Source organism: Narcine bancroftii, chromosome 1 (genome assembly GCF_036971445.1).
Source record: "Narcine bancroftii isolate sNarBan1 chromosome 1, sNarBan1.hap1, whole genome shotgun sequence".
NCBI classification, from domain to species: domain Eukaryota; kingdom Metazoa; phylum Chordata; class Chondrichthyes; order Torpediniformes; family Narcinidae; genus Narcine; species Narcine bancroftii.
This window is the reverse complement of record NC_091469.1, coordinates 473,957,814-473,977,822: the sequence shown is the minus strand read 5'-3', so window position 1 is coordinate 473,977,822 and position 20,009 is coordinate 473,957,814. Positions and strand designations below refer to the sequence as shown.

Here is a 20,009-nt window from a genome sequence, read left to right as displayed (position 1 = left end):
AGAGCATCCAGGCCAGATGCATAACAGTGTGGTATGGTTGCTTCAGTGGCAGAGAGGATCTCTGGAGTCTGTTAGGAGCTCAAAGGACCCCAAATCCCAGCAGCAATAGAGATTCACCAAGACAAGTATTTACTTAAACAAAAGTTTTTAATTATCTTTAAACATGAAAACAGAATCAAACTTTAACTTATCTCTTTACTTAACTAACCCAAATTAACCCTCTTCTAATTCTAAGTGCATGTGTATGATGTGTGTGTAAATTTAAAAGTTATTTGGTTCATAGTTCAATCTCATTTCTCCTTCTTCCAAGTTCTGTGGATGAGGGCAATTCTTATACTGTGCACAGAATTTAACATGTATTAAGTTCACCAGGCTTTGGTGCTCAAAAGGTAAGTGTTTTCCGCTCAGAAAGGTTCTTGTAGGGTTTGCACAGAGAGATTTATTGTTCCAGGATTTCCACAACTGAGGTATCACCATTAGTCATCTCAATGTCTTGCTGATAAAACTTGCCCCATATGGGTTCTCCAAATGGTAACCTCTTTCTTTCAGGCTACTACAGAGTTCCTTTCTGTTCTACTTATTCCAAGAGAAACATCAGATAGATAGCAATTACAGCCATCCACTGCTCTGGAACTTTGTTTCCAACCAGCTCTTCCTGGCTTGCATTGTTCAGCTCCTTTCAGTGTCAGACACACAAGCTGAGAGAGCTTATCTTCTCTCCTTCTCTCTTTCTCTCCAATTCCCAACTGCCAGAAATCCCATTTGACTCTCTGACTTGCAAAAACCCACACCTTCCTCAGCAAACCACAGGAGTTCTCCTCTCTTGGTCAAGCTGTCATCTTAGATGAACAAACCCCAGGATTAACCTTTTTGTAAACACACTGTAGGTACCCGCAGCCAGTTTGTCTCCTCCAAAACAATGGCTATCCATTTCATGACATCATTTCAATTAGCACCTACTTGCGAAATGTGCATAAAAGTCTCCTGAATGTTACTGAATACAAATTCTTCAGTCTTTCAAATAAGATCCGTTTTAAAATGCATGTACGTAACCCACTAATCTTACCAAATTCTCCCAAAATTTATCCATTGCAAGTCTCACCCCCACCCCCATTGATGTGCACCAGGATCATTGTCTGAAGAGGGCATGCAAAATCATTGAGGACCCCTTCCACGCTGCCCACACCATCTTGTAGCTGCTCTCGTCAGGGAAGAGACACAGGAGTATTTGAGCCAGTACAGGCAATGAGAATGATGAACGACCAAAGGAACTGCTCTCACTAATCATCCGAGACTCTCATTTTTTTTGTCTTGTATATGTATTATTTGTCTGTATGACAAATAATGTCTGGCTGTGTACTACATGTTTTGCACCAATGACAGGAGAACACAGTTTTGTCAGGTTGTACTTGTACAATCAGATGACAAACTTGACTTCGGCCATCTGGTCGTTGTTACGAGCCCAGACAACACCAAAACCCAACAGCAATAGATATTCATCAAGACAAGTGGTTACTTAAACAAAAGTTACTTTTAATTATCTTTAAACATGTAAACAGAATCACATTTAAACTTATCACTATTGACTTAACTAACCTAACTTAACCCCCTTTTAATTCTAAGCGCACATGTATGTAATGTGTGTGTAAGTTCAGAAAAGTTCTTTGGTTCACAGTCCAATCTCACTTCTCATTCCTCCAAGTTCACTGGTTGCAAGCAATTCTTATACTATGCACAAAATTTAACATTTATAAAGTTCTCCAGGCTTTGGTGCTTGAAAGGTAAATGGTTACCACTCAGGAAGGCTCCTGCCAGTTTTCAGAGAGAGGTTTGTTGTACATTTACTTCCATCAGCCACTTCAGTGTCTTGCTGAAGAAACTTGCCCCCTCAGGTTCTCCAGATGATAAACTCTCTTTCAAGTCACCACAGAGTTCCTTTTTCTTTCTCTTATTTCAAGTGAAACATTAGACAGCCTGTCCTCTTTCACAAGGGCCTTGACCAGGCTGAACTAAGCACTCACAACTAGTCTTCCAATTGGGGCTTTCGACATGCTTGCCAGCTTGTCCTGTTCCAGTCCCAGCTGCTGCTGCTGCTGACTGTAAAACTGTAGAACTAATCTGTCTCTCTCCCTCTCTCTGAGAAAAAGCCGGTTTTTACTCTCTGCTTGCCAAACCACATGACCCTCCTAGAATAGCAGGTTCCACTCCAGACAGTCTGCGGCTCTGACAAGTTCTTTCATCTGTTGCCTTTTTGTAAACAACAATCCATTAGTGAAGTCTCTTGGGCACTCTCCAAAGCTTTTGCAAAGGCTCTAGGATGAGTAGAGCTCCAGTATTTTAAATAAGATCTGTTTTAAAGTGTTCGTATGTGAACTACACTAAAAAAACTTGCCCCAATTTATCTCCCAAAAATATATCTCTATACATAATCTGTCAACATTGTAGACTGCTGAGATGGAATACTAGGTATTGTTCCTCCAATTTGGACAAACATCAACATAAAGAACCTCACCCACAAGAACCTCACCCACTTAATCTGGCTCCACACACAAATTCCCTTTCCTGTTCGTGACTGGATCTACCCTTTCCCAAGCCACAATCTTGCCCAAATAGGCTTAGAAATTACTTTGGGATTTTCCTTAATCGTCAAAAGTAGCACTCAAATGGTGAATAAAAAATATTTTAAAGAAAAATCTTTAAGCTGTGAGGAATGTAAATAAATACATAGTTCTTTCAAAAGAAACTGCAAAAAAAAAACTAATGTGTTGAAGGATACTGATGTAGCTATCCTTTTCAATTAAATAAACGTAGCCATAAGTCAAAAGCAAAATATTAAAATCCTGGCTATGTTCTTCCCTCTCTTATTCCCTTGATTTATTGCTAGTTTGGAGAATCAAGCATCTGTGACAATTTTTAATGCACGATATTAAATTGTTAATGCACCCATTGAATTTTCAGTTATATACACAAAGCTAAAAACAAAAGGAGGCTATGATATCATTCACAGCAAAACTAGTATTACAGGCTGGCTGTTTATGCATTCACAAGGCAGATGGGATTGAACAGTTGGTGGTTTTGTTTGCAAGCAATGCATTGCAAAAAGCAATTGAAACCTTCTTGCCTTTTAAGAATTAGAATTTGATAAGAAATCAATAGACAATAGATGATTATCCACAATTAGTATCCTGTCCCTGCCTTCTCCCTTTATCCTTCAACTCTCCCATCTTTAAGAGCTCTAACTCTTTCTTGAAACCATCAGAGAATGTCTTCTGAGGCAGAGGAATCCACAGATTCACAACACTCTGGGTGAAAAAGTTTTTCCTCAACTCCATTCTAAATGGTCTATCCCTTATTCTTGTACTGTGGCCTCCGGTTATGGACACCCCTAACATGTTTCCTGCCTCTAGTGTGTCCAATCCCTTAATAATCTTGTATGTTTCAATCAGATCCCCTCTCATCCTTCTAAATTTCAGTGTATACAAGCCCAATTGCTCAAATCTTTTAACATATGACAGTCCTGCCATCCTGGGAATTAACCTCATGAATCTACGCTGCACTCCCTCAATAGAAAGGTCCTTCCTCAAACTTGGGAGATCAAAACTGCATGCAGTACTCCAGATGTGATCTCACAAGGTCCTGTATAACTGCAGAAGGCAAACATGCCATTAGCTTCCTTCACTGCCTGCGGCACCTGCATGCTTACTTTCAATGACTGATGAACAAGGAAACCTAAATCTCGCTGCACTTCTCCTATTCCTAACTTGACACCAATCAGATAGTAATCTGCCTTCCTGTTCTTGCCATCATGTGCGATGAGGGTGAAGTGTGACGATGATGCTTGAAGTCCCGCCTGGCACATGCACAATGAGGGGTATGCGTGATGTTGGAGCACAAAGTTTTAAGGCACGCAAGCTCTCCCCCATCCCACTGTGGTGGACGGGACCGAGGGAGGGGTGCGGAGGCGCTATTTTAAATCAACACCTCCCCACACGTTATCAACCACCCCTACCCCCCCCAGTGTTATTGACCTCCTTTTATCCTGGTATTTATCGACCCACTGGATTGACCCATTGATCCCTGTGGGTTGATATCAATCACTCTGGAGATCCCTACTCTAACGTGTCCATTCTCTTAATAATCTTATGTTCTAATCAGATCTCTTCTCATCCTTCTAAGTTCCAGTGTACACAAGCCCAGTCACTCCAATCTTTCAACATATGACAGCCCCGCCATCCTGGCAATTAACCTCATGAACCTACACTGCACTCCCTCATTAGCAAGAATGTCCTTCCTCAAACTTGGGAGACCAAAACTGCACGCAATACTCCAGGTGTGGTCTCACCAGGGACCTGAACAACTGCAGTCTTTGCTCCTCTACTCAATTCCTCTTGTTATGAAGGCCAACATGCCATTAATTTTTTTCACTGCCTGCTGTACCTGCATGCTTACTTTGTGACTGATGAACAAGGACACCGAAATCTCACTGCACTTCCCCGTTCCTAACTTGACACCATTCAGATAGTAATCTGCCTTCCTATTCTTGCCACCAAAGTGGATAACCTCACATTTATCCTTATTAAACTGCATCTGCCCATTCACCCAACCTGTCCAAGTCACCCTGCATTCTCATAACATCCTCCTCACATTTCGCACTGGCACCCAGCTTTATGTCATCTGCAAATTTGCTTATGTTATTTCTAATCCCTTCATCTAAATTATTAATGTATATTGTAAATGGCTCCAGTCCCAGCACCGAGCTTTGTGGTACCTCACTAGTCACTGCTTGCCATTCTGAAAGGGACCCATTAATCCCTACTGTTTCCTGTCTGCCAACCAATTTTCTATCCACGTCAGTACCCTACCCACAATACCATGTGCTTTAATTTTGCCCACTAATCTCCTACGTGGGACCTTATCAAAGGCTTTCTGAAAGTCCAGATACGCTACATCCACTGGCTTTCCCTTGTCTATTTTCATAGTTACATCCTTAAAAATTCCAGATTAGACAAGCATGATTTCCCCTTCATAAATCCATCCTGACTCAGACCAATCCTGTTACTGCTACCCAAATGCCGCTATTTCATCTTTTCTAATCGACTCCAGCATCTCCCCCACCACGGATATCAGGGTAACTGGTCTACAATCCCCAGTTTTCTCTCTCCCTCATTTCTTAAAAAGTGGGATAACATTATCTATCCTCAAATCCACAGGAATTGATCCTGAATCTATAGAGCATTGGAAAATGATTACCAATGTGACCACTATTTCTTGAGCCATCTCCTTACGTACCCTGGGATACAGACCATCAGGCCCTGGGATTTATTAGCCTTCAATCCCATCAGTCTACCCAACACCATTTTCTGCCTAATGTGATTTCCTTCAGTTCCTCCATTACCCTAGGTACTCTGTCAACTATTACATCTGAGAGATTGGATCTGCCTTCACAAGGAAAGACAAACAAACTACCTGTTCAACTCGTCTGCCCTTTCCTGTTCCCCATAATAATTTCACCCATTTTGGTCTTCAAGGGACCAACTTTGATCTTAACTAATTTTTTCCCCTTCACACACCTAAAGCACTTTTTACTATCCTCCTTTATTTTCTTGGCTAACTTTCCTTTGTACCTCATTTCTCCCTGTATTGCCTTTTTAGACATCTGTTGCTCTAAAACTTTCCCAATCCTCTGGTTTTCCACTCAACTTTTCCATGTTATACTTCCCTTTTATTTTTACTGTCCTTGACTTCTCTTGCCAGCCACCGTCACCCTTTATTCCACTTAGAATCCTTCTTCCTCTTTGGAATGAACCGATCCTGCACCTTCTGTATTATTCCCAGAAATGGCTGCCATTGTTGTTCCATGGTTATCCCTGCTATGGTATCTTTCCAGTCAACTTTGGCCAGTTCATCCCTCATGGCTCCATTGTCCCTTTTGTTCAACTGTAATATTGACACTTCTGATTTTCCCTTCTCCCTCTCAAATTGTAGATTAAAACTCATCATATTAGATAAAGGGAGGCAAAATAGTGGGAGTATCATCAACTGGTGTCACTATCTCCTAATGGCTCTTTATCTCAAGTTCCCTTATCAAAACTAGTTCACTAAATCCCGAATTGCCTTCTCCCTATTGGCTCTAGTACAATCTGCTCTAAGAATCCATCTCGGAAGCACTCCATAAACTCCCTTTTTTGGGGTCCAGTACCAACCTGATTTTCCCAGTCTACCTGAATGTTGAAACCTCCCATTACAACCATAGCATGAGCTTTGGGATATGCCAATTTTAACTCTTGATTCAACTTGAACCCTATATGGGGGCCTGTAGATAACTCCCATTAGGGTCTTTTTGCCCTTACAATTTCTCAGTTTTATCCATATTGACTCTACATCTCCTGATTCAATGTCATCCCTCGCAAGGGACTGAATTTCATTCCTCACCAACAGAGCCACCCCACCCCCTCTGCCCTCCTGTCTGTCCTTTCAAGAGTATGTATATTTATTTCCCAGCCCTGGTCCTCTTGCAGCCATGTCTCTGTTATCCTTACAAAATCATACTTGCCAATTTCCAAATGAGCCTCCAGCACATCCACTTTAATTTTTTTCTTCTTCGTGCATTCATATGTAATACTTTTAATCCATTACTCCCTGCCCCTTTCACATGCATTCCTATTGCATTTGGCCATACTCTCTGATCCCTTCCTCAGCTTTCTGCCCTGTTAATTCTGTTGTCTTTCATAACTTTTCTTATTTTCTCTTTCCCTTCAACTCTATCCTTGTATTTCCAGTTCATCTCCTTCCCCCTCACTACCTAGTTTAAGCACACCCATGTAGCAGGGGCAAACTTGCCTGCCAGAATTCTGGTCCCCCTCCTGTTGAGGTGTAATCCATCCCTTTTGTACAATTTATCCTTTCCCCAAAACAGATCCCAGTGGTCAAGGAACCTAAATCCCTGCTTCCTGCATTAGCTCCTCAGCCACACATTCTGATCCCCCATCTCCTTGTTCCTGCTCTCACCAGCACAATGAACTGGAAGCAAATGGGAGATGACCACCCTGGAGATCCTGCTTTTCTACCTTCTTCCAAGTTCTGAAGTCACGCTGCACAATTTCTTTCCTCTTATTCCCAATGTTATTTCTGCCGACATGTACTACCGGTTCCAGCTGTTCACCTTCACCCTTGAGGATGCCCTGCAATCAGTTCATGAAGTCCTGGATCCTGACACTAGGTAGGCAACACACCATCCTTTAATCCCACCTGGTGCGGCAGAAACCCATTTCTGTACCTCACTATGGAGTCCCTACTACCACAGCTCTGCTTGACTTCTGGATCCTTGGCTTTGCTTCAGCGTCAATTTTTGTCTCTCAGACCTGTCCGTCTCTCAGACTGGCAGTGTCTTCTGTCCCAACAGCTTCCAAATGGGTGAACCTGATTTCAAGAGGTACATTCCACGCAATCTCCTGTACTCCAGCATCCATCCCTTTCTCATTATCATCCCCCCCCTTGTCACTTCTGGCATCTCTGGAGTAATGACCTCGCTGTAGTTCCTGACCAGAAAGCTCTCGTTTACCCTGGATGAACCTGAGGTTATCCAGTTGCTTCTCTAGTGCCCCAACATGGTCCTTGCACAGTTGTAGCAGCCATATCATGCAAGCCTCACAATGAATCAGTTTGTCTGTAATTTCTTCACCACTCCTCACTCTCCTTAACTGTGGCATAGTCTCCTCTTTCAGTCTCCTCACTGAAAACTTTTGAGCCAAACACTTGCACTTTTCTTGACTGGCCACTCCCCAACATAGACTACGAACTAATCCAAACACAAAATACATCTTTAAAATAGGATGAGATATTAATCCCACAAAGCTTGTATGTCCTTTGCTTAGTGTGATCTATTATGACACACCACAGTCATCTATTATCAGTAGCTAGGAATAGATGCTTTAAAACTCAAGGAACATAACTCAAGGATCAATGGATTGAGAATTTGCAACTTGCCATTATCCTTGCACAACCCTGTTTTTTTTTTCCTGACTGATTTCTTCCTGGAAGGTTCTAGAATTGCTTTTTTCAATTATCATGTAAAAGTCACAGGTTCTGGTGGTGCTAAAATTCCAGCAGTGCTCAACAGTTGGGGCCCAAACTATTCTGGAAGGGGAAAGTGCACCAACCAGCAGAAGAAGCTGCCTTGTTCTATTCATGTTTGTGAGCAACACGGAAACCCACAGTAAGCCATCACTCATAGCTGCTCCAGCAACATGAAAAAAATCCTCTCATCTCTTTTTTAAATTTTTTTATTTTTCACACTATAAACCACATTGATCAAGATACATACATTTTCCTTTTCAAATATATAGTGTTGTTTTCTCCCCCCCCTTCCCATCCCACCCCCCCTACCTCCCCTCCCATTCATTTAAAGTTCAGAATCTAAGATACATTAAACCCGTCAAACAATGTTGTCACTCAATAAAAACAAACAAGAAATTCCATTGAGTCAATTCTTTTCATTCCCTTCTCCTTCTGCCATTTTAGGTGGTAGATGTCCCCGGTAGGTTTTCTCTATTGTGTTTCATGTATGGCTCCCATATTTGTTCAAATATTGTAATATTATTTCTTAAATTATATGTTATTTTTTCTAATGGAATACATTTATTCATTTCTATATACCATTGTTGTAATCTCAAGTTATCTTCTAATTTCCAGGCTGACATAATATATTTTTTTGCTACAGCTAGGGCTATCCTAACAAATCATTTTTGTGCACCATCCAAATCAAGTCCAAATTCTTTGTTTTTTTATGTTACTTAGGAGGAAGATCTCTGGGTTTTTTGGTACATTGCTTTTTGTGATTTTATTTAATATCTGGTTTAAATATTCCCAAAATTTTTTCACTTTCTCACTTGTCCAGATTACATGAATTGTTGTTCCCATTTCCTTTTTACAGCGAAAACATCTGTCAGATACTGTTGGGTCCCAGTTATTTAACTTTTGAGGTGTAATATATAGCCTGTGTATCCAGTTATATTGTAACATACGTAACCTCGTATTTATTGTATTTCTCATAGTTCCTGAGCATAACTTCTCCCATGTTTCATTCTTTATCTTTATGTTTAGATCTTGTTCCCATTTTTGTTTAGTTTTACTATTTGTTTCCTCGTTCTCCTTTTCTTGTAGTTTAATATACATGTTTGTTATAAATTTTTTGATTATCATTGTATGTAATCACATTCAAAATTACTTCCCTCTGGTAACCTCAGACTGCTTCCCAATTTGTCCTTCAAGTAGGATTTCAGATGGTAGTATGCCAACACTGTATCGTGAGTTATATTATATTTATCCTTCATTTGTTCAAATGATAATAATTTATTTCCTGAAAAGCAATTTTCTATTCTTTTGATCCCTTTTTTCTCCCATTCTCTAAAGGAAAGGTTATCTATTGTAAAAGGGATTAGCTGATTTTGCGTCACTATTAGTTTTGGTAGTTGGTAATTTGTTTTATTCCTTTCTACATGAATCTTCTTCCAAATATTGAGCAGATGATGTAATACTGGAGAATTCCTACGTTGTACCAATTTTTCATCCCATTTATATAATATATGTTCGGGTATCTTCTCCCCTATTTTATCTAGTTCTAATCTAGTCCAATCTGGCTTTTCCCTTGTTTGATAAAAATCTGATAGGTATCTTAATTGTGCGGCTCTATAATAATTTTTAAAGTTTGGCAGTTGTAAGCCTCCTTGTTTATACCATTCTGTTAATTTATCTAGTGCTATCCTCGGTTTCCCCCCTTTCCATAAAAATTTCCTTATTATTTTCTTTAACTCCTTGAAGAATTTCTCTGTCAAGTATATTGGCAATGCCTGAAATAGGTATTGTATCCTTGGGAAAATGTTCATTTTAATACAGTTTATCCTTCCTATTAGTGTTAGTGGTAAGTCTTTCCAATGCTCTAAGTCGCCCTGTAATTTTTTCATTAGTGGATAATAATTGAGTTTATATAGATGGCCGAGGTTTTTATTTATTTGTATACCTAGGTATCGTATTGCTTGCATTTGCCATCTGAATGGTGATTCTTTCTTAAATTTTGAGAAATCCACATTATTCATTGGCATTGCTTCACTTTTATTTGCGTTGATCTTGTATCCTGACACTTCTCCATATTCCTTCAATTTCTTATATAATTCTTTTATTGATATTTCTGGTTCTGTTAAGTATGCTATAACGTCATCTGCAAATAAACTGATTTTATATTCCTTGTCTTTTATTTTTATCCCTTTTATTTTATGTTCTTATCAGTTCTGCTAGTGGTTCTATGGCTAACGCGAACAATAAGGGCGATAGTGGGCATCCCTGCCTTGTTGATCTGCTTAAGTTAAATTGTTTTGATATATATCCATTTACTGTCACTTTCGCCAATGGCCCCTTACATAATGCTTTAATCCAAGTAATATATTTCTCTGGTAAACTGAATTTTTGTAGTACTTTGAATAAATAATTCCATTCTACTCTATCAAAGGCCTTCTCTGCGTCTAAAGCAACCACTACTGTTGGTGCTTTATTTCCTTCTACTGCATGAATTAAGTTAATAAATTTACAAATATTGTCTGTTGTTCGTCTTTTTTTAATAAATCCAGTTTGGTCTAGATTTACTATTTTTGGTACATAGTCGGCTAATCTGTTTGCTAATAGTTTAGCTATTATTTTATAATCTGTGTGAAGTAAAGATATTGGTCTATATGACACTGGTGCGAGTGGATCTTTCCCTGTCTTTGGTATTACTGTAATTATTGCTGTTTTGCATGAATCTGGTAAGCTTTGTGTTTTATCAATCTGGTTGATTACTTCCAGGAGGGGAGGAATTAATAAATCTTTAAATATTTTATAGAATTCTATTGGGAATCCATCCTCTCCTGGTGTTTTATTATTCGGTAGTTTTTTTATTATCTCTTGTATTTCTACTATTTCAAATGGTTCTGTTAATTTATTTTGTTCCTCTATTTGTAATTTCGGTAGTTCAATTTTAGTTAAAAATTCATCTATTTTGTCTTCTTTCCCTTCATTTTCAGTTTGGTATAATTGTTCGTAGAATTCTCTGAAGTTTTCAATAATCTCCGATGGATTATATGTGATTTGTTTGTCTTTTTTCCTTGATGCCAATACCATTCTCTTAGTTTGTTCTGTCTTAAGCTGCCATGTTAGAAATTTGTGCGTTTTTTCTCCTAGTTCATAATATTTCTGTTTTGTCTTCATTATGTTCTTCTCCACCTTATATGTTTGCAGTGTTTCATATTTTATTTTTTTATCTGCCAATTCTCTTCTTTTAGTTGTGTCTTCCTTCATTGCTAATTCTTTTTCTATATTTGCTATTTCCCTTTCCAACTGCTCTGTTTCCTGATTGTAGTCCTTCTTCATCTTGGTTACATAACTTATTATTTGCCCTCTGATGAACGCTTTCATTGCGTCCCATAGTATAAACTTATCTTTCACTGATTCCGTATTTATTTCAAAGTACATTTTAATTTGTCTTTCAATGAATTCTCTAAAATCCTGCCTTTTAAGTAGCATGGAGATTAATCTCCATCTATACATTCTTGGAGGGATGTCCTCTAACTCTATTGTCAATATCAGGGGTGAGTGGTCCGATAATATTCCAACTTTATATTCTGTTTTTCTAACTCTGTCTTGCATGCGAGCTGATAACAGGAATAGGTCTATTCTTGAGTATATTTTATGTCTACCTGAATAATATGAATATTCCTTTTCCTTTGGGTGTTGTTTCCTCCATATATCCAAAAGTTGCATTTCTTGCATCGATTTAATTATAAATTTGGTTACTTTGTTCTTTCTGTTAATTTTTTTCCCAGTTTTATCCATGTTTGAATCCAAATTAAGGTTGAAATCCCCTCCTATTAGGATGTTCCCTTGCGTGTCTGCTATCTTCAAAAAAATATCTTGCATAAATTTTTGATCTTCTTCGTTAGGTGAATAAACATTGGGTAAATTCCAAAACTCCGAATATATCTGACATTTTATCATTACATATCTCCCTGCTGGATCTATTATTTCCTCTTCTATTTTAATTGGTACATTTTTACTGATTAATATAGCTACTCCTCTTGCTTTTGAATTATATGACACTGCTGTTACATGTCCTATCCAATCTCTCTTTAATTTCTTGTGCTCCATTTCAGTTAAGTGTGTTTCTTGCACGAATGCTATATCAATTTTTTCTTTTTTCAATAAATTTAGCAGTTTCTTCCTTTTGATTTGGTTATGTATTCCGTTAATATTTAAAGTCATATAAATCAACATAGCCATTTCATACTTTGTTTATCTTTCCTTTCCGTTTCCTCATCATCACCTTTCCTCCTTATCTATTTCTGCTTTCTTGTTTTGAACACTTTATAAGACAACATTTCTAAAACATCAAACATTTCCCTTATTCTCCTATCTAAAATTTCTTTAACCCCACTATCCCCTCCCCTTCCTGAGTTGCCCTTTATCCCTTGTTGGGCAACCACATCTCCCCTCTCCATTTGGATTTGCAAATTCACTCGCAAGCATCAACTGATTTCGCAGTGACCCTAACTCCTCCCCACCCAGCACCCCCAGAAAAGATTTTAATTTTCATATACAACAAAGGTCACTCTCTTAATTCCCTCCCTACTTCCTCTCTTCCCTTTCTTTCCCTTATTAATTCTTATCTATACTCTATATATTTTCCTTTAAATACGCATACACTCATGGACACACATATATACATACACACACACACATATATATATATATATATACCCATATACACACATATATATATATACCCATATACACACATACATATAGTTTGTGGTCATTTTTGCTCTCGTTACATGTCTTCATCTCTCTGTCTGTTTTGTAGTTGTTCTGCAAAATTTCGTGCTTCCTCCGGATCCGAGAATAGTCTGTCTTGCTGCCCTGGAATAACTATTTTAAGTACCGCTGGGTACTTTAGCATAAATTTATATCCTTTTTTCCATAGGATCTCTTTTGCTGTATTAAACTCCTTTCTCTTCTTCAGCTGTTCAAAACTTATGTCTGGATAGAAAAAAAATTTTTGACCTTTGTATTCCAGTGGCTTTTTGTCTTCTCTTATTTTCTTCATTGCTTTCTCCAATATATTTTCTCTTGTTGTATATCTTAGGAATTTTACTAAAACGGATCTTGGTTTTTGTTGTGGCTGTGGTTTAGGGGTTAATGTTCTATGTGCCCTTTCTATTTCCATTTCTTCCTGTAATTCTGGTCTTCCTAGGACCCTGGGGATCCAATCTTTTATAAATTCTCTCATATTCTTGCCTTCTTCATCTTCCTTAAGGCCCACTATCTTTATATTATTTCTTCTATTATCTTTCTTTGGCTTGGCTTTGCGGACGAAGATTTATGGAGGGGGTAAATGTCCACGTCAGCTGCAGGCTCGTTTGTGGCTGACAAGTCCGATGCAGGACAGGCAGACACGGTTGCAGCGGTTGCAGGGGAAAATTGGTTGGTTGGGGTTGGGTGTTGGGTTTTTCCTCTTTTGTGTTTTGTCAGTGAGGTGGGCTCTGCAGTCTTCTTCAAAGGAGGTTGCTGCCCGCCGAACTGTGAGGCGCGAAGATGTACGGTTTGAGGCGATATCAGCCCACTGGCGGTGGTCAATGTGGCAGGCACCAAGAGATTTCTTTAGGCAGTCCTTGTACCTCTTCTTTGGTGCACCTCTGTCACGGTGGCCAGTGGAGAGCTCGTCATATAACACGATCTTGGGAAGGCGATGGTCCTCCCTTCTTCTATTATAATTTTCCATTCTATCTATCTTCTGACCTAACAGTTCTTGTGTCTCTTTAACTTTTTTATTAGATTCTTCTAATTTCTCTTTCAAGTCCTCTACTTCCACTTCTACGGCTGTTTCTCGTTCTTCCACCTTGTCCACTCTTTTTCCTATATCTGACATGACCATCTCTAATCTATTCATTTTTTCTTCTGTACTTTTAATTCTTCTTTTTATTTCACTAAATTCTTGTGATTGCCATTCTTTTACTGATTCCATATATTCTTTAAAATATATATATATCCATTGTCTTGCCTTTCCCTTCTTCCATTTCTCTGTGTTCTTCTTCTTCCTCTGGGTTGGTCATCTGTTGTTTCCTTGATTTCTTTTTACTCTCTTCTTTCTTGTTCTCGTTGTTTTCTATGTTCTCTTCTTGTTGTTGTGCTGTGGCTGTCATTCTCAGCTGTGGAGATCGACTCCTCAGCTGGTCCCCTCTCCCGTCAGTGTTTTTTTTGGCATGCGCAGTTGCGCACTTTTGCTTGGCTCCACGAGCCATTTTTGTAGTCCCGAGCTTGGGACTTCGACTGACCTGAGGGAGCGGGATTCTCTCTCCGCGGCGGGCCTCCTCGGACAGATAAGGCCTTCACCTTCTTCCGACGTCCTTTCTTCTTCTCTTCTTCCCGTTGCTTTCGACTTTTCTTTCTTCGTTGCCATTTTCTTCCCACCTTTACTTTCACTTTATTTTAATTTTTGTGTTTGTGCCTTTGTGTTTTTTTTTATATAAACTTTTCCGGAGAGGGCTGGAGTTCCCCGACCGGCCACTACTCCATCACGTGACTCCTCAAAAAAATCCTCTCATCCATGCAAAATCCTCCATCACTAGTTTCCATAAAACCTTAAACTCTCTATGCCCTGCTAATGCTGCCTTCTGCTACATCCCTTCTATTTCTGTCACAGGATTGGCAATAAGAATTAGAGTTTTTAAATCTTCAAACTCTAGAATTCAATCCTGAAACATCTCTACCTCTTCCCCTACCTTTCTGTGATCAAACTTTGGCTCTCCTACCTTAATACCCACCAACACCAGAGATTCTCAGTGAGGAACTCTAGTGGTAAAATGCAAGTTGATCAGTATGTCATTAGTAAAGTTTACAATGCACAGAGAAGCAGATCACAGATAAAGGGGGACAAAATAGTGGGAGTATTATCAACTGGTGTTACAAGAGCGAGAGAATAGGGATTAAATAGACAATTCCAAAATGTGTCTTTCATTTGGTTGCATACTTTTCAACATTTCATGTATTCAAAAACACGCTTGGTATTGAGAAATCATCAGGAGTTGTCAACTGTGAGGACAATCAAGGAAACAGCACCACCACACATTCCAAATTAATATTTAACATTAACAGTACCATCAATAAAAACTTTTAATAATGAACTCTATCATAAAAGTCTGCTGATCTAAACAGACATATGCACCTAAAGTAAAGCAATCATGAAAGCCCCCAGCAAGTAAAAATTTACCAGGATGCAAGACTTCAGTTACACTGAAAATTTAAGCAGAGGAGATTTAATGTGAGCATTCAAAGTGATAAATGGCTTCAAGGAAAGAAATACAGGTCAATAACCAGGAAAAGTTAAAAACAAAGCACATAATTTGGCTTTAATTTTTTTTTACAATCTAGAATGCACTGTTAGAGAAGGGTGGTTGGAAAATTTTTAAAAAAGGACACTAAGTTATTAACTGGATAACTTTCTTCGAGCCAGTCCAGGTATTATGTGCGACATTGGCCTCCCTCTTTGCCTTTAGGATCATGAAATGTCAGAGAACCTGTGAAACAAAACTACTTTTTAAAACTTTGTACTCAAAAGGTGAAAAATTTCTGCTCCAATAGTCATCTGAAATAATAAGTGAGGCAGCATCTGTGGGGAAAGGTTTCAACGGGAAACGTTAACTCGGTTTCTCTTTCCACGGTTGCTACCGGATCTGTCAAGTTGAAATAATCATGTATAAAACCCATAGAATTTGAAACCTTTAGAAGCTTGTTGGAATTCAGAATCTAGGGAAGAGGTGAAAAGTTACAAGCCTCTCAGACTGGTACTGACTGAAACAACCTTGGGATGCCTAAAGAGGGAGTCAAAGCAGAGAGTGCAGGAATGCGAGAAGAGATAAGGGGTCCTGATGTTTTCACAGAGTTTGAAGAATTATAAATGTCCTTTGTTCTACATGTTTTTTTTTTAAAACCTTGTTGTATAATCATGGAGACTGCAGGCTTAGAGGATGGGGATTGCTTCTTGTCCTATATGTAATGCTTTATGTTGAGAAGCTGTACTTTTAGATCACGTGTGTATGTGGCTGATGTTATCCTTTGTCTTACTACTACCTTGCTTGAATATATAAATATCCAGTGCATTCCTTGCAAGGCAGAGATCCTACCAGACTGCTTCAAGTGTGACAACAGTAGAGGGCTCTTCCAGGTATCTTTTTTTCTTTGGCTTGGCTTCGCGGACGAAGACTTATGGAGGGGGTAAAAAGTCCACGTCAGCTGCAGGCTCGTTTGTGGCTGACAAGTCCGATGCGGGACAGGCAGACACGATTGCAGCGGTTGCAGGGGAAAATTGGTGGGTTGGGGTTGGGTGTTGGGTTTTTCCTCCTCTGCCTTTTGTCAGTGAGGTAGGCTCTGCGGTCTTCTTCAAAGGAGGTTGCTGCCCGCCAAACTGTGAGGCGCCAAGATGCACGGTTTGAGGCGATATCAGCCCACTGGCGGTGGTCAATGTGGCAGGCACCAAGAGATTTCTTTAGGCAGTCCTTGTACCTTTTCTTTGGTGCACCTCTGTCACGGTGGCCAGTGGAGAGCTCGCCATATAACACGATCTTGGGAAGGCGATGGTTCTCCATTCTGGAGACGTGACCCATCCAGCGCAGCTGGATCTTCAGCAGCGTGGACTCGATGCTGTCGACCTCTGCCATCTCGAGTACTTCGACGTTAGGGATGTAAGCGCTCCAATGGATGTTGAGGATGGAGCGGAGACAAGGCTGGTGGAAGCGTTCTAGGAGCCGTAGGTGGTGCCGGTAGAGGACCCATGATTCGGAGCCGAACAGGAGTGTGGGTATGACAACGGCTCTGTATACGCTTATCTTTGTGAGGTTTTTCAGTTGGTTGTTTTTCCAGACTCTTTTGTGTAGTCTTCCAAAGGCGCTATTTGCCTTGGCGAGTCTGTTGTCTATCTCATTGTCGATCCTTGCATCTGATGAAATGGTGCAGCCGAGATAGGTAAACTGGTTGACCGTTTTGAGTTTTGTGTGCCCGATGGAGATGTGGGGGGGCTGGTAATCATGGTGGGGAGCTGGCTGATGGAGGACCTCAGTTTTCTTCAGGCTGACTTCCAGGCCAAACATTTTGGCAGTTTCCGCAAAGCAGGACGTCAAGCGCTGAAGAGCTGGCTCTGAATGGGCAACTAAAGCGGCATCGTCTGCAAAGAGTAGTTCACGGACAAGTTTCTCTTGTGTCTTGGTGTGAGCTTGCAGGCGCCTCAGATTGAAGAGACTGCCATCCGTGCGGTACCGGATGTAAACAGCGTCTTCATTGTTGGGGTTCGCTAGGATTCTACTAAATAGAATAATACCTAGTGTCGCCGAGAATATTCTCCCAGAATCACAATGCGGCTTTCGCGCAAACAGAGGAACTACTGACATGGTCTTTGCCCTCAGACAGCTCCAAGAAAAATGCAGAGAACAAAACAAAGGACTCTACATCACCTTTGTTGACCTCACCAAAGCCTTCGACACCGTGAGCAGGAAAGGGCTTTGGCAAATACTAGAGCGCATCGGATGTCCCCCAAAGTTCCTCAACATGATTATCCAACTGCACGAAAACCAACAAGGTCGGGTCAGATACAGCAATGAGCTCTCTGAACCCTTCTCCATTAACAATGGCGTGAAGCAAGGCTGTTCTGGCACCAACCCTCTTCCAGGTAGCGGTTACCTAATAACCAGTTAACCAAGGAATTCTGTGTGCTTGATTGCATCGGGAGCAACAAAAACCCACTACAACAAAGTATTCCCGGCTTTTTCAGCTTTTATAATGCTGCTCTGTTATTTCTGTGACTTAGAACTACTATCCAGTAATTCCATATTCTATCATTACTCACTCTGTAAATTCTGCAGCTTCCAAACACTGGAGAATCACGACACAGTCTCTGAAAAGGCAAGCACTAATGACGGCCACAATTATGGCACTTCTAACTATCAATCATTCCACTTCAGTAAGAACATTAGCAAACTGTTTACCTCTGCAAATTACTCCTGTTCATGTGATGGATTAGGTCTTCAGTCAAGGCAAAGGCAAAATTCAATCTGTGTGACCTCTATACTCAATTAATAGGATATATAATGCAGATATAATTGCTCAGCTCGATTTGATTGGAACACCAGACTTAACACATTCTAAACCAATGAAATGCTGTACATGCTCGGAATTAGATGATAATTCAACTATAAACTTCATTTTTATTTCTTAAACATTTATTTGCTGTGATTTTAAATTGGGAACCAAGAACTTACTCTTTGCAGATGAGGACAGTATTGCTTCGGCAGAGGTAGCCTGTGTACTTGGCTCCTGCCAAATAGCCCATCAGTTTCAAATCATCTCGGTCGCCATGCATGAATCCAGTTACAGATATCATCTGCAGCATTAAAGAAAAAAAAAAATCAGTATATTTTGCCAAACTAATAAATTTAGTTTCATCCAAAGTGCTCAAAAAAAAAGTCATGAAGCCAACTGTACAATCTTGTACAGTACACTCTCTATGGCTATGGTGTCTCTTTACTGCGACAATATATCCCTGATTATTTGAACAAATCAAAAATATGACTCAAATGAAGACTCATTTTCTCTTGTCTATTCCACACATTGCCAATCTTAGCTTTTAGTTGTGTCTACCATGATGCCATTTGCCAATCAGGATTTAATTCACAAACTGGATCAATAACACAACTGAATTTATGGATTACAATTCAGACCACATCAGAAACCCTATGCACACCTCTGAATCTCTTTCAGCTTGAAAAACAGGAATCTTAGAATTGTTTTGATACGCAAGGCCATTATTTGGTTCCGATTCTCTGCCTGCTCGTACACAGCAATTCATTTAGTCACCTTCCCTCTGGACTTGTGTATCTTTTGAAAGCAGAAATTATCACTTCCTGCATAAAAAATTATCTCACATCTCCCTGCATCTTTTTACCTCTTTATTTCTGTGCTCCCTGAGAGGTAAGGAAGCAAAGCGAGCTTGTGGCGCAGGATCCAAAAGAATAATTGAATCAATTATAACATTTCCTATTTGGAAACTATTTTCATTCATTAAAAAGCTGAGAGGAATAGAAGCCAATGAATAATTTTACATTTCATGTAGATTTTAGCAACGGTGCTATAACAGAGTTTACTGGTACATTATCTACTCTCTCCTTTTACACCATTTGGCAGATTTCATGATAACTACACAAGGAAAACAAAGGTTTGTATCAACATTGTCACAATTATAAAAATACTGGGCGAGAGAACAGTTGCAAGAAATTTTAAGTAATAAAAACAAACTGCATGTGGAAGAGATGGTGGGACTCTGATCAGCTTACTGCCCCAACCTACCCAATGGGAGCATTAATCAGTCATGCCAGAGATTCAAGGTTGCTTCCAACAGTAGTGCAAAGCATTAAATATTCCATTCATCTTAAACAAGAGACCTTGACAAGCATAATCTCAAAAAGCTCTATATACCTATAATCAAAAGATAGGACATGAGAAAGGACATGCTGGCAGCATTTGTGAGAAGAGCAGAAAATCATTTTCAGGTTTAAACATTTCAACAAAATCCTTTGTCAGAGAGCAGAATCCATTACATCAACTCTATGCAGGAGTGAAATGAATTATGAGGAACTATCTTGAAAACTGACATGACCTGTCATCACATTCCATCTTCCTTAATTCCAGAAGCAATTTGGGTGTGCAATTCAGATTTTTTTTTTGTAACCCTGAGTTATTGCAGTGGGAGCCTGCACTTGAGATGCTTCTTTCTAGGATAGATGCGAGATAGCTACATAAACCAGGAAGGTTGCATTTATTACATATTATGAACAAAGGCAATGTTTGAAGGTAATCTTTTATCCAAAACCAAAGCAATAACACTCAAGAATGTCATTAATCTCCAAGAATTTAAGGGGTCACTAAAACAAGAAGTGAAG

General features: G+C 39.5%; 1 protein-coding gene across 2 annotated transcripts in view; it reads right to left on the bottom strand.

Moving 5' to 3' along the window:
• Positions 1–20,009, bottom strand: part of paxip1 (PAX interacting (with transcription-activation domain) protein 1) — a 162,572-nt gene that overhangs the window by 64,857 nt on the left and 77,706 nt on the right. For both annotated transcript variants that reach the window (XM_069914790.1, XM_069914789.1), the window contains one exon: positions 18,333–18,454. In XM_069914790.1, coding sequence (XP_069770891.1) covers positions 18,333–18,454 — 122 coding nt within the window. The remainder of the gene's footprint in view (positions 1–18,332; positions 18,455–20,009) is intronic.